The 15,355-nt window shown below is 39.6% G+C and overlaps 1 protein-coding gene across 1 annotated transcript; it reads right to left on the bottom strand.

The window, feature by feature from the left end:
• Nucleotides 1-10,035, bottom strand: EFCAB7 (EF-hand calcium binding domain 7). The gene is given in 9 exon segments (XM_048312308.1): nt 1-524; nt 2,256-2,404; nt 3,844-3,977; nt 4,177-4,275; nt 4,277-4,332; nt 4,867-4,976; nt 5,477-5,618; nt 8,532-8,662; nt 9,971-10,035. Coding segments are annotated over 8 exon segments (984 nt in total). The 5' UTR covers nt 8,538-8,662; nt 9,971-10,035; the 3' UTR covers nt 1-236.
• Between the last annotated feature and the right edge of the window lie 5,320 nt (nt 10,036-15,355).

Below are 15,355 nucleotides of genomic sequence, written 5' to 3'. Positions count from 1 at the left end.
CAAGGCAAACACATCAAAATTTGTTAAAATCCAGTGGTTTGCATTTGCTAAAGAAACCCTCTGGCTTTAGTCACCTCATTTCATATGGTACTTAGAACTGCTTGCCTCAGTATAACAATCTGTCCCTTCCAGGAACACTGATCCAGGCTCTTTTGAAGTCCCAAGGAGCACAAGCACATCAGGAAGGTTTTTTAATGAAACAGACACAAAAACCCTGATTTCAGGAGAAGTAATTCTCAACTATGACCCAAGGAAGGAGAAGGAACAATAACAACAGACATAAACACAAAGTACCTTATGGAAGTCCCAGGCCATCCCTTCTTTTCAATCACAGAGCTGATCCTGCTGCCTGATTTGTAAGTGTGGATGATGATGTTCTCAGAGCCATCCAGCACTGTGGCCTCTCCTTTATTAACCACAGACCTGCAGACAGCCCTGCTCAGCTGGGAGCCCCCTGCCTCCAGAGAAAGGCTTTCATTCTGCCTTTGCACCTCTCTGTACACGTCAATGACAAAGGGCCACGCCTGCAAGGGAGAATAGGAGTTTTAGCATCACTGCAGCTGTAGTTTTTCCCCTCAGATTTTCCCCCACAGCTCCTAAGTATTTTCTTATCTAAACTAGAATTACCCAGATAGAAATATTTCCTTGAATATTAAATATTCCAAACCTGAGAGCTGTGGCAGTCTCTTACACCAAATGAAAGCTCAGGACAACTGGCATTTTTATGCCATTTACAGTACACCTGACATGCAGGTCAACACAGCAAACCCTTCCTTGGACAGCAAAATGGCCAGGAATTAGGATGAAATATGAATGTATTCCAGTGGCTGAAAGAAACCTTTCTCCTCTACCTGTCACACTGTTGCTGTTTGTGCCACTTCACACAGATTTAACACCTCTGCAATGTTGCATTGAGCACTCTGGGAGTATCTTGGCTACATTTTATTCCTGGTGTAACAACCTGGAGTTTGCATTTTCTTAGACTCCGCCACAGCACCTCAGCTCCTTTCTAAAGCTGTTGGAATCCAGCAGAAATGATTTCTCAAGCTCTCTCTCAGTGCTCCCAAAACATCAATCTTCAATTATTTGAAATCAAGGAATTAAAGAGGCAAGTGAGAGACACAAGTTAACAGCTGGAGATTTTTAGTTTAATTACTGAAGCGTTTGGAGAGCTGTGCTGTCCTTTGGAAAGCAAAGGCTGGAGCCAGAACCTACAGCTGCAATAAAGCACAACACACCTTCCTGCAATTCCTAACTGGAGAAAAACCTCCCCAAAATGCTCTTTCTTGGAGCAGGGCTCTCTCTTGCGGCTGAAATGCAGAAAAACAGCCTTGCAGGGGCTCTGCCAACCGCAGCAGCTCGGAGGAAAAGGCAAACTGCTCATCCTTAAATCCCTCACCACCATCCCAAGATTTTCACTGACAGACAACTGATATCTCCCATACTGACTATTTTTAGGTCTTCCTATATTTTATATAGTGACTACACTGACCCGTTTAACAAAGTTAAATACCATTATCACACTGTGATCCTAAAAATCAGCTTTTCCTAGGAATTAAATTATTTAATGATCTGCATATTTAATGCTTTAATTTTTTTCTCTTCATTAATGACATCCTCTTTCCTTAGAGAGACCTATTAACATCAGAAGTAATATTATTTCTATAAAAATAAAGAAGATAATAAAATAAAATCTGTAAGTGCACAGAAACATCGGAGAAATAATCCCTGGTCCTGTAAAGTAAACAGTGTGTGACCCAAACCCAAAAACTTTAATGAAGCATTAAAATTTCATGTTCAACACCTTCAGACACTGTTGTGAAAGGCAACAATAACTGAAATAGTTCTGTCTGGAAACTAGGAATTTTAAATCATGTGGAAAAAAATTATCTTTATCCACTTCTGTTGTGGTTAGGGCCACAAAAGTGACTTTTTTAAGGAGAAAAACTCCTGTATTTTCTACATTTGCTGACAGTCACGGTTTACCATCCTTATCTTCCTATCACTCCCCACCAGCAGAGTGCATGGATTCTTCCAACAGATAGAATCCAACATTCCTTCCTCTACAGCCCCACAAAATCCTGCCTTTCTCTAAAGCAAAGGAAAATTCCCTCTTTCAAGGATCCAAGTGCCATCTTAAGAATGAGGAGAATGACAGTGGCAGTGGATCCCTGCCCTCCTGCAATCAGTCTGTGGCAGACACAAAGAGTGCAGCAGAAAAATGTGCAGTGATTTTTGCTCTGTGACTCTCCTACCTCTGCCATTTCTAAGGCTTTGTTGTAGCCCAGGGACAACAAAGTGACCCAAAGGTCCCGAGGATCCCCATCCCGGTCGTTGGCTTCCATGAGATTCAAATCCATCAATCCTTGTCTTGTTAGTTCATTTCTCTTCATCTCAAAATTCTCTGTTTCAAAGGAATAGAAAGAGCACTTCAAAGTCTCTTCTCTCTGCAAACACCTTTATCCTTCCAAAGGCAAAAATCCCACTCCTGTTAACAAGGTCTAAAAGATGGAGCCAGCTTGCAGCCTCGGGGTGGCCAATATCATTTGGGAAAGAATCTCCATGACCAGACATACCCTGTTTGCAGAGCTTCCCTGTGGATTTGGGATAATGCCTACAAACAGCTGGCCCCGTGGATAACCCAGAAAAGGGGGAGATTTCAAAACACAAAGAGTTCATCTTGATTTCTTTTTCTAAAAGTTTGGGGCTAAGCTTTGCAGAATGGGGTATTGTAGGAATGGGAAATGAAAATCAGCTGGAGACAGCACCTTTAAATGCTTCAGGTCCTTGATACAGAAGTGATTTACTTAGTTCCTAAAAAGCAATACAATTCCAGTAATCCTAACACCCCTCTCTAGAGAGAATATCATAGATCCACCACTCTAATGGCAGCAAACACATAATTGAAATGTCCTCGTGTCAGGGACTTTTAAAAATGGTTTTCTCATCTTCATAACAATGCTAAATCTTTACTATATATTATTAAAAAGGGATTACCAATTTAATAAATCTATCCAAGGCTACAAATGCTGTAATAAATGGCTTGAACTTTGGTGTCTGATGATATTCATGTGAACCCTTCCACTGATTGATGACCTGGTGAAACATTCCCTAGCTTTCTCCTCTTCCCTCTCTTATTTATTCACACATTTCCACCCCTCCTACTTGTGTGGAGATCAGAGGCATCACCCTGACAAAGCCATCAAGTGTGGAAAAGCACATGCAGGGATGAAACAGAGGGGAAATTCAGTTATAGAAATGTATTTTTGTAGGAGTTTTCCATAAGTTAGGAAAAATTCTGATACCTCAGAAGTAATATTAATAGGGCTTGACAGATCCAAAGTATTTTGGCCAACATGCCACAACCTCCAAAGGAATGATGTCAAACCTGACATGTATTGTACAATGAGACACTGGCAACCCACCTAAACCCTGGATGCCATTTTATAGCACCAGATGCACACTAATTAAATGTCCCTCTCCACACTTTGTGAGATAAAAAAGCACCACCAGCCCAATCTGCACAAAGGAGATCGATTCAACAAATACCTGTGACAGTTTCCTTCCCCATATGATCCAGGATTACAAACCCTGTAGGTTTTGGCAGCTACAGAACAATTAGGAAGGGGAAGAATTCTCTCAGCAGGAGGTTAGTGCCACACACACCAGAACGAAGCAAAGTAAAGGACAGGAGACTGGAAAAAAAGAAAAAGAAAGGAGGAAGAGAACAATATCTACACATGTTCTTGGAATAGGCTACAGAATACCCAGTTCTATCCAGCTGGAAAGTTAACTGATAGTCTTAATTAGTTTTAGGCCTAATTACTACAGTAATGAACTTACCCTTACACACAGCCCAGGCTTCCTGATCACACTTCTCCCCACTAGTCCTCAGCTCAAAGAAGTTGTATTCCTCCAGACTCAGGAGGCCATTCCCATCCAAATCAGTTGTTTCAAATATATCCAACAAAGCAGCTCTGAGGGATGAAAAAGGCCAAACTATTTCCAAAGGCTTCCATTTCCTTTTACTGGCTCACAATATTGCCAAGAACTGTTCAGTCTATTTGAGAATATTCTCTACAAATAGTACTTTAGGAACATCCAGATTCAAAAAGCCACATTATAGCTAGAAAAGAGATTTTTATAGAGGTTATCATGTTTGGGAATAAAACTCACCAGAATTCTTTGGCGAGAGCCAGCTCTCCATCTTCATCTCTCCACACCAGTTTGGCTTCTCCAGGAATTTGGGTTTTTACCTTCCTCAGCCTTCCTCCCTGTGAAAGGGAGCAGCCAGTAAACCCCAGATCCAAGCTCCCCTCTCCATCCAAACATCTGCTCTTAAAGGAACACAGAAAAGTTTGGAACAACTTCTCAAATGATGCTGTTCTTTGTTGCCAGTAATATTCATATAGACCAGATGAATTACTTGAAAACACTGGCAATGCTGGGTTCTCTCCTTAAAACAAAATTGGCTGTGTGATGCCATTTGAAGGCTAAGAAATAGTGAATCTCTTAGAATGAAATTTAGAAAAACATGCAGGAGAGAGAAGAGGGGAGAAGGGGACAATAAGTTTGTGCTGCCTTATTTCTGCCACAGAATAAGAATATTCTGTGCACTATGAAGTTCAAATGGCAAGGAGAAAGAAAATAAAAGGAAATGTAAACAAATTTTGCCTTGGAAATGTTGTGTTTGAAGGTGAAGAAATACAACTGAGTTTCTACAGACTAGCTGTAAATATACCCAGCAACTCAGCAATACTGGGCACAGCTGGAATTCTTTCCAAACACATGGAATTCACACCCCCAGCATTAACACACACATGAAAAAATAACAATTAAAACAGAAATACACCAAAAATCTCTAACCTCTTTGTGTTGGAGTTCAGTAAAGCTCACAAGCTGTAGATTCTCTTGGGGTTCATTTTCCTTCAGAATAAACAAATCTGTATCCACTGACAACCAGCGACAAGATTTTCCTAAAAGGAAAAATATCCCCCAAAAATGCTTAATAATGACACAAAACTCTTTTTATTTGCGTGTCAAAATAGGTATTCCCATGGTATTTATTGATGTCTGCTGTTGAAAAATGGGAAAAAAGAATCTATTCTATGCTATTGGGATTTCCTTCCTGTTTAGGCCAAGCAGATAAATTGTTCCAAGCCTTGTGATTGTCTCAAAGATAATGATTACTGTTAATAATTTTATCATTAAGAACTATTGATAAAATAGTTCTACCATTAAGGGTCAAGAATGCCAAGGAATGGCTACACAACACAAAAATTTGTTTCAAAAAAGCCAGCCCAGCTGACTTTAAAATAACTTTGGGGTCTAAAGGCTCCCGTTTTATGGGATTAAAAAGGAAATAATCTACTTGGGGAAAAAAATCATTCCAATGTAGCAACTGGATGAAGCCCCGTGGTAAATCACCAAGCCACCACCTCTTTTGAAGAGGAAAATGAAATAGAAACACACTAACCTTCTGCCTGGGGAATATTTAAAGGTTTGATGGTGATACAAACTGCAGATCTTTGGGGTAAGTGCAGCCTGTACTTGTGACTGATGATTTCCCCATTTTCTTTCAGGTAGAAGCATCCTTTGGATTGTACACATTGCCATTCCTGGAAACCAAGCAAATATTAGGTGTTGTTTTCATTTTGGATGAAGATCAAAGTGCCTTCTCTGAAATATGAATTAATTTGATTATTTAATAAACCCTGCATAAAATGCACCACAACATACAGCATCAATATACTTTTATTAAAAACAAAACCCCAAATAGTCCTTCTTGTAGTCAATTTTTGGAAAGTAACATTGCTTCACTTGTGAAAATGCCTGAAAAACACAGATTACCCCAATGCTCCAATAGTTGAAAATTAAATTGGAATTGCCACGAAGATTCTGATAATTATATTTGCAAACAGCTGGCAGCATGGACTAATTTAAACATAAATATTATCTACTTTGCAACTCCCTTTCTGCTGTTCTTTGAAGGTTTGGATTTTTTTTAAAACTTAAGATTTTGCTAAAGAAGTTCTAGAAGACTTTCAAAGTAACTTGGCTGTGGAAAAGACAAAGATTTATTAAGTTATTTAAAATCAAGTGAGATGTCCAGTCCCTGGCAGACACTGCTATCCAAGTCCCTCCCCTTCTATAATCTCCCAGAATCTTTTCCTTGTGGGTACAACCTGCTGGAGAAGGTTTTAGGGATAATCCTTATGGAAGTGCAGCTACTTCTGGACCATGGAGCCAGAGATCAGCAGCTCCTGGTCACCTTTTATGGAGCAGAATAAACCTCATTAACAAATCCATCCAATAATTTTATACTCCTCTTTGTAGTGACAGGACAAGGAAAAAGGGGACCAATCATAAAAAATAATTAGGAAAGAAGTGAACAGAGACAAAACATTCCTGGGACTTAATGGTGAGGGTTAAATATGGAGCAACAGCTGGGGTTGTGTCAGTCAAAAAATGGATAATGGGAGCTGGGATTAACAGGGGGGTCAACATAAGTCAGCAACAGAATTCCAACATGGACTTCAGCCTGTTGGGTCATTTCCACTACTACTCCTAAACTGTTTATTCCAATACTCCCAGGACTCCTGACTTCAGCTAAAAGGAGGTTTAAAAATGGAGGTTTTTTCTTAAAATTTGACACACCGGAAATAACTGGTTGTTTGCTGCAAGCTTAATACCTGCCAAAACTGTTGGACAAAAACCTTACCCATGTTTTAGGAAATCAAACCCTGTTATTCTTGCAGAGAGCATAAGGTGGTGCTAGAAGTCCTAAATTACCAAATTCCAAACAGGTATGTAAAATTGGGAAGCTAAAAGAGGATTTCCTGGCTGGATTTTCCTCTGTCACTTCAAAGCAGAACAGAAGTTGTCAAAAAAGAGCCAAAGTGGGAAACGTTTGTGTTAGAAATGTTAACTGGAAAGAAATGTGAGGCACTACCTGCTGCTGGCCACTGACACTGAAATTTAAGTTCTTATTGAAATTATCCACATATTAATGCATAATTCCTAACAAAAAGCAATGATTGAGAGGAATTTTCTAAGGGTTTTTTTAATTTAGACATTAACCATGTTCTGACTTCCACCATTTTCCTCTGTCAGAAATGTAAAGTTGGTGTTGCTCCAACATCCTGAGGGCAGTATTTTCTTACTTGTACAAAAAGACAGGTGAACAGCAAAAAAAAAAAAAAAAAAAATTCTTGGATATAAGATGAATAAGAAGAACTTTTGGGTGCTGGATTCTGATTCACACCATAAATGAATCCCTGGGCATTTATTCACTGACTCTGGCAGAGCTTGCATTGTACAAAATAAAGTTTTTAAAAAATTAATAGCTCTACTTACACCTTCCCATGTTTTATTGATTGATTTCAGTTTTTGGATGATGCCAATCAATACTAATCAATATCTGCAGCTGCTTTTTTTTTCAGTCAGTTCTTACTGGCTTATACAAAGGAAAAAGAATCCGATCTTGGGTAAGTGTGTGCTGGTTTTATACCCTCCACATCATGTTTGAACAAGGTGAGATTGCAGGTTAAATTGCATCGAGGTCCAGATACCTAAACAGACTGCCAAAAATCCCTGGGAGATGATGTTTTGAAATTTTAATATAGAACAAATGTCACTGTACAGCAATGGGGAAGACATAAAGGACTTCAGAGTTCAATAACAAACCCAGAGTTGTTATTTGAAACAAAAATGTAGCTCCTGAGGACAATCAGTTCTGTTTTCCAGCAGCACTTACACTGTGTGGTCAGAACCATTTGTTCCCTTTTATACAGGAGTCTCCAGGTGCACATTTTTAATGGATCCCAGCAGTTTCCAGTTAATGTTTTCTATTTCTACAGCTATTATTTTCTGTTGAAAGAAAACTAGGAAAGGTCCAGTCAAGAAAGGGAAAACAAAGGGAAAAAGATCAATATTAACACTCTACAAATATTGACTTAGCAAAGTGACTTTGGTGTCTCTCTCCCCCAGGAATTTATATTGAATGAGTGATTTATTTAAAAGAAAATACTGATAGGACATATTAGTCTAACTAAAAATCAATATTTTCAGGTTACAGCATGTATTTACCAAGCAATGCCCAAGAAACTGAATATGCTCACAGATCTGTTATTTATTTCCAATTACCTTTCATGCACAGGTTTATGATACACAATCTTTCAGACTACTTAAGCATTTAAAGTTCTCACCAACCTAATAAATTATTAAATTTCAAATTTCTCAAGAAGTCATTACATGTTTTCTCCAACAGTGGTTTCATTTATAAAAAACACATTTTGTTCTATGAAACCTTCACACCTGAAAAATTATTTCCAATAACTTGTTGTCAGCAAAACCAACAGTATATAAAAATGTTCATAATAACACCTATCAGGAAAGCTCTCAGTAGTTTATAGCTGCCCTTGACAAACTATTAATAAAACATAAGACACCATTTTTCTCTGATTTTTAGCTTATTTAAAATGCAATAACACAGGTGCCTAGAGGAAAACACCATCATTTCAGTGTGATACCTTCATTGTGTCAGGCTCAATAATTAGCTTTGTGTTCCTGCTGCTGCTGCTGGCACCCACAGTGACAGTGGTGGAGCTGGAAGCTTTGCCACTTTGAGCTGATGAAGGTCTTGAAGGAGCTCTGCTGTCACCTACAAGCAGAGATATTTAATTACAATTACATTATTACAACCCTCTCCTAGTGCTATTTATCATAAACCTCGCATTTAGAAGCACAAAGAAAACTGGATGACAAGAACTCAATCAGAGAACTTCCCTTCAGCACTCTTGTGTCACTTTTGCTCCTCTTTGGTATTGCCCAGATTTGAAGCAACTTGGAACAGCACAAACTACATCCTAGTATTTCAGACTTGGTGCCTCTGCACTCTGTTCTCCATGGACTTTTTCCAGTTTGGGAAGGTTTGGAAGCAGCTTTGTCACTTCAGCAAGGACCTTAAACTCTCCTATTGATTGTGCTTGAAAAGCAGCCTCAAGAACTGAAACAAACACACAGTTCATTGATAAATGTTTAAGGTTTCATGTCTGATCTGGGAAGGAAATAAATAACTTGCCTATGTTGCAATATCTGAGCATTCACCTCCTCTCTTCCCTTTGGACTGTGTCACATGACAATCAACAAAATCCACCCTTAGGAATGTGAGAGCTTCATAGATGCAGCCATTTGAACATATTTTACTGACACATTGATGGGATTGCCACAGTAGAGATTATATTCATCACTAAAATCCTCACTAATCTGAGAAAAATTATCAAAACCTCAACTGCTCATTGAGCCAGAGCTTCATCTCCAACAGAAAAAAAAAATCAAATAGAAGAAATAGAAACACCATTAGCCAGTTTGTGATGGCTTTTCCTGGAGATCCTCGGGGATGCTTTGGACACCAGCACTGGGATCCCTTCAGAGGAATTTTCAGTTTCATTCCCAAACTGCTGCTGCCTCAATCGAGGGTCAACTTCCAGCCTGTCCCTTGCAGCCTTGCAGCACTGCTCACTGTGCTCAGCTACAGCTCACACAACTTGAGATAAAAAAAGAGTATTTCCCCTACCAGGTTCTTTTTCTCATGGTTTGAAGGAGTAAAATGTAGCATTAGAAAAGGAAAGGATGGGGCAGCAGAATTTTCTCTTCAAGACCAGCATTAATTTAAATTTTCATTAATAAGAACAACCACTCAAGTATCACAGTAAAATGCAGCCATGATTCAACAAGGAGGACCAAATATTGAATAAATACTAAGTGTGACTTTCAACTCTTTCTTTCTAGATATTTGAAGACTGATTTTAAACATAGGATTCTTACCAGTTTTCCTCCAGTGAAACTGTATTTATGTACAAATTTTTGTGGGCTGTTTTTTCAGTCCAAATTTAGAATCCTGGGGTAAGATCATCACTACCACTCGTATTGTCAATAACACTAGAACAAATTTCACTCTAGGCCTTACCTTGTTGTAGTCAAGTTTGCCACTGCAGTTAAAAGCAGCTTGTTTAGTAATGCTGGTCACTTCCAGGTCATTTTAGCACCTCTCTGCAAGAAAAAACCAGCTCAGTTTGGGTTCCTAATCAAGAATCCTGGTCACCCACAGTGAAATTTAATAAACAAACAAAGAGTCTTTTAATATTCTTTCAGGAAAACTTATCTTGCAATAGATTTCAATGGATTTTCATTTGAATCATGAAAACAGAGGTCAAAACCATTAGAAATTATGTCCTTACAATGCTACTAAACACTGAAGAGATAAATTGTATCAGTTTATGTAATTCTGTGCTGTCTTCTGGAAACCCACCACAAAAAACTTCCATAAAATGGGGAATCCCAGCTCTCAGTCATTCTTGTTTATCTTGTTTTACCATGTAATTTCCAAAATCTCTACTAATTAAAGATGGATAATTAAGTTCCTAGTGATACTTACTGTTGTAAGAATTTTATAAAGTTCATCATGGAAAATATATCCAGCTTTATCTCTGTCTATTTTTCCAAATGCTTCGAGCAGTTCATTTTTTGTAGCTGGCTTTTCTTTTTTTAAAATAGCACAAAAATCATCAAAATTCAGTGAAGTTGTTTGTGAAGTCCAGTATTTATTAATGGTCTTCTGAGAAGGATTTCTTCCAGCCTGCTGAAGTACTGCACAACAAAACACAATATTAAATATATATTCCAGCTGCTAGGAAAGGAGTTTTCTCCAAACATCTTTGAGTCACTTTCCATGTTCAGATTTTTTTAAAGCCAAATCACTCCAACAGAAAAGTGGGTCTGAAGGACAGTTTTGGTTATGATCTTAACCAAAATATCCATGAACTCAGACAGCCTCAAGTGTAAAATTCAGCCAAAATCCAGTGTCTTAATATCAAGAACATATTCTTTTTAAACCTGCACATTATTGGATCCTATTTCTATGAAGATCAACATCATCTTTGCACTTCCTTTGCCAAAAACTCAGATCTAGAATAGAATTTATCTGAGACAATATTTTGTGTCACACCTGTACATTTGAACGCATCAATTCAAATTATACAACATGAATTTTAAAGGAAAAATGACACCACCAGGCAGCCAATGCCACACATGCAACCAGTGCCATGGATGTTACACCTGGCATTCTCCAAAATGATTTTGCTGCATCTATTTGCCTCTTCAAGGTCTTTACTGAAAACATCCTTTCACCAGTTTTTAGTGTGATGAAGGTATTACATTAAATGGAAATTAAATTCAAATTACATTCTATCTGAAATTAGAGGGATGTTTTTATGTCTTCCCAAATAATCAAGTATCTTAGGGAAGCACAGGAGATCCTCCATCTCTACCTGGGCTGGCATTTGATTTTGAGCCAGCTGAGCAGTGACCAAGCCTGTGCTGGGAACTGCTCAGGAGCATCTGTGAAAGGAGGCGGTGGCATCGTTACAACGCTCAGTGGGAACTGTGTCAGCAGCAAACCAAACAAACAAACCAGGCACCTTTGTTGTTCATCCCTGCCTCAAGGCCAAGCACTAAATAAAGATCTGTGCCCTGTCACCTCTGCTGCAGGAGCCAGGAGAACAGAGCAGGGCTCACATCTTTATCCAAGCCACGCCTGGGCATGGAGCAATGCTTTGGGGATTTCAGTGTCAAGGGCAGCCATGGAAGGGCTGTGACTCTCTGGGTTTGTTTCCATGGATAGCAGAGGTCCTTGGAATGTCAATACATGACTAGATTTAACAGATATCCTTCCAATATACAATCCTGTATTTTTGTATCTCCAGGGAGATCAGCACTTGCCATTCCCTACGTGCCTCCCAGCTTGTATTTGTGAAAGTTCAATCAGACTGCACACCTTTTATTTAGATTTCTCTATGGTCTGATTCTGCTAAATCACTTCACTAATATTACAACAGACAGGAAGTGAAGCTATTATTTGTGGATAAGCAAAACTCCTACAAATAAAATCTCACAGGGCCAATCTCTCAGTGAGACTTTAGTTTAGAATATCAGCCAAACTTGATGAAGCAAGAGATGCTTAAACGTTGGCACCACTCGTTTGAGAAATGCTAAAATTGACTTCAGATGAAATATAGGTCTCTAACTCTCAACGATTACAAATTCTAAAATAAATTCTTGTGTGTCTCTGAAATGACTGGGAGTCTAAATAACTAACTGCCCTCTCTAAGATGACCTTGAAAGCAAATTGCCCAAACACTTGCTGTGTAGCCAAGCGGCATATGGATAGAGATGAAAGCCAAAGCATTTATTAAAGAGATGACATTTGTTCACACCACCCCTCTGTTAAAATCCAGATTATCCCAAACTATCATTAGGATGTCATCAAGGCCCTTTTATTGCAGCTGACAAAGCCTGGAGAGCACCAAGTCACAAGCTGTAGGAATGTCCTTGCTAATGGGTAGAATTCCATGTTCTCATGTAGGGAAAGAAGCTACAATCAGTGCAACAGAGAAGTGCACTCAGCTTTTACAGTGGTGGTTTCCATGAAAAACCTTTTCATAAAGAACAAAAATGCTCTAAGAAAAACCACCACCCAAACAGAGCACACAATCCTACAACTCCAAGAAGCTGCAAATTTGAAATGGTATTTGCTTGAGAAATTTTTTCTGGGGGAGTGAAACCTCTTTCAAAACTGAAACAGGATGTATTTATTACTCAGTCTTATCTTACTCCTTCCTTATCTTACCTGGTCACTAAGATATATTATTAAGAAACCAACTTCCATTTTTCAGGTGAATTTTTCTCACTCCCCTTGGAAATTCCTGAAGTTTTTAAAGCAAAGTCCCACAGCTTTCAGTATCTACCAGCACCCTTCTTTAGTGCAGCTGAAGCAGTCAGAGGTATTTTTTTCCTATGGTACTGCTGACAACACCACCACTTATACACAAATACAGTCTGGATGAAAAATGAGAACTTTGGATTCCAGTCTATGGAAGTGTCATTCAGCAGGAGATGAGATAAGGAGTAAGAATTCTTATGGAACACCAGTTGTGGTGATTTTCTGTGCCAGGGCAATGGCCCACTCTAAACTGAACTGAGACCCTTCATACTGGTGATTTACAGAAAAAAAACTCTGTCTGCTATTCCCACTTCCAGCAGGCATCCAAAACTACTCTCAATTCCTTAAACCACTTACTGAGTTCCTGCACTGGGATACTCTCACTGTAATCATCCCATGTAAGAGTTCAAGGGGAAAAGATCCAATCGTTACCTGAACTGAGTTGTTCCTTGGATTTAATATTTTCTAAGCTGCTTTTTAAGACACTCAGGTAAGCTGCTCTGCAGTTCACGTAAAAAATGTCTTCTTCTGCATGCTGGGACTTCTTCCCTTGGGAATTTTCCGAGTGTGTAGCTTTCTGATTCCCGGGAATGCTGGCTATCCTGTGAGGGATACAATTCCAGTTAGAATTTGGAACTCTCTTAATAATTACTCTGTTTATCCTCTGAAACACAGACTAGCCCCAATTATCCAAATATCTACGTCATATCCTTTCTATCCTCTCAATCTGGGATGGCAATAATAATTATCTACACTTGTAGGTAAGGACCACGAGATCCACAAACAGAAATGAGCTTGAGCTCTACTTATGATTCACAGTTTATCCTTCATTGGCAGTAAAAAGTTTAATTTCACTGTATTTTATTTAGTTTCAGACATTAGATACTACAATTATTATATAATATAAAAATTATACAGTCTTGAATTCTGAAAGCATAAAAACACATTTTCACGTTATCTGTGAAACAAGGCCTTGCCATCCATATTTTCTCTTTTTACAACTCAACAAAACATATGGATAAGAATAAAATTAGTCAAAATTGAATCCCTTAATCTTCAAAAATGCCAAGTTAAGCACAGAATTCTATTTCTAAGAGTTACCTAAATATAAATAATAGAAATAAATGTGCATAAAACGTTAAAAATAAGTGTGCCTAAAACTCTGAGCAACTCAGGCCTTTTCAGTTCAAGGCCCATACAGTAATAAATGAATGGAAAAAACCAGAAACTCATCTTTTTCTCAATTATTAAAACAACTCAGGGAAGTAACTAATGCTGTTTGCTCACCAATGGTCAGCAAACTCTGACAGCAGCTTTCTGCTTCTACCAGGGGTGATTAAGGTTTTTAGAAGGCCATCACAGAGGGACACTAAATCCTGTTGTGCTCTTGCTTTAACAGCCTCTTGTATTATTTTACCCAGTGCTGACTTCAGGAAATATATTCCAGTATAACAAATGGAATATCTCAGGTTCAGCAACAAGACAACGCCGGCCCAGGGTCCCCTTCAGGACTCATTGCATTTTTACTCAGGAGGCCTCAAGCACTGGCACCTTGTTGAGTTATACAGGTCTTTCACACTTGGGGAAGGCAGATAATAATCGCTTATCAAGGATGAAGCACCCAATTTGTAACACCCTGACACTTCAATATTGCACAGGTACCAGAAGGACCCCACAGGGACCCCCTGACAGAGTCTGGCTCCTGCAAACGGGTGTCACTATAATTAAGCACCAGTGTTACACACACCGAATGCAACTGAGGGTAAAGGCAAGGAGGAGAAGAAGAAATGTTCATTTTCCACTAACCAGTTTATAAAACGTGAACTCTTGTTTGTACTCCTTGGGCTTCCCATTACTGAGAGATTTCTTATGTGGGCCAGGAGGTGCTGCCAATCCATCGCTGGGAAATCCAGTGAGCAATGGCTCAGTGACAGCACTGCCAGCAGCCCCATGGCTTAGGCTGGCACATTTTACTGGAGAAATGACACTTTAGAAAAATAGACAGAGGGCAGCAATCCGGCTCAGGCTTCCAAACAGGGACAGAGTAGGTTTAGATTAGAGACTGGGAAGGAATTGTTCCCTGGGAGGGTGGGCAGGCCCTGGCACAGGGTGCCCAGAGAAGCTGTGGCTGCCCCTGCATCCCTGGCAGTGTCCAGATGGGGCTTGGAGCAGCCTGGGATAGTGGAAGGTGTCCCCGCCCGTGGAACTGGATGAGTTTTAAGGTCCCTTCCAAACCGAACCAGTGTCGTACTCTCAGCCCAGAGCACTCAGTGCCACGTCCAGTCCTTCCTTGGACACCTCCAGGGATGTCCTCCCTGGGCAGCCCCTTCCAATGTCTAATCACCCTTTCTGTGAAGAAACTCCTCCTGATGCCCAAAGGCAGACCCTCCGTGCCAACACTGACCTTCATGCCCGAGCCTCATCCACACACAACCCACATTCGCTAAGGGAAGCTTCGCCCTGCTCCGACCTCGTTCACCTCAAACGAGGAAACTTGTCCCCACATGGATCTCATCACCTCCCTCCCCGCTGGCTGCACGGAGCTTCAAGGGATAAATTTGCCACCCACCGTAA

The sequence above is a fragment of the Corvus hawaiiensis genome, chromosome 9 (assembly GCF_020740725.1).
Source record: "Corvus hawaiiensis isolate bCorHaw1 chromosome 9, bCorHaw1.pri.cur, whole genome shotgun sequence".
Taxonomy (NCBI): Eukaryota; Metazoa; Chordata; class Aves; order Passeriformes; family Corvidae; genus Corvus; species Corvus hawaiiensis.
The sequence above is the reverse complement of the archived record's forward strand: the minus strand, read 5'-3'. Positions and strand labels throughout refer to the sequence as shown.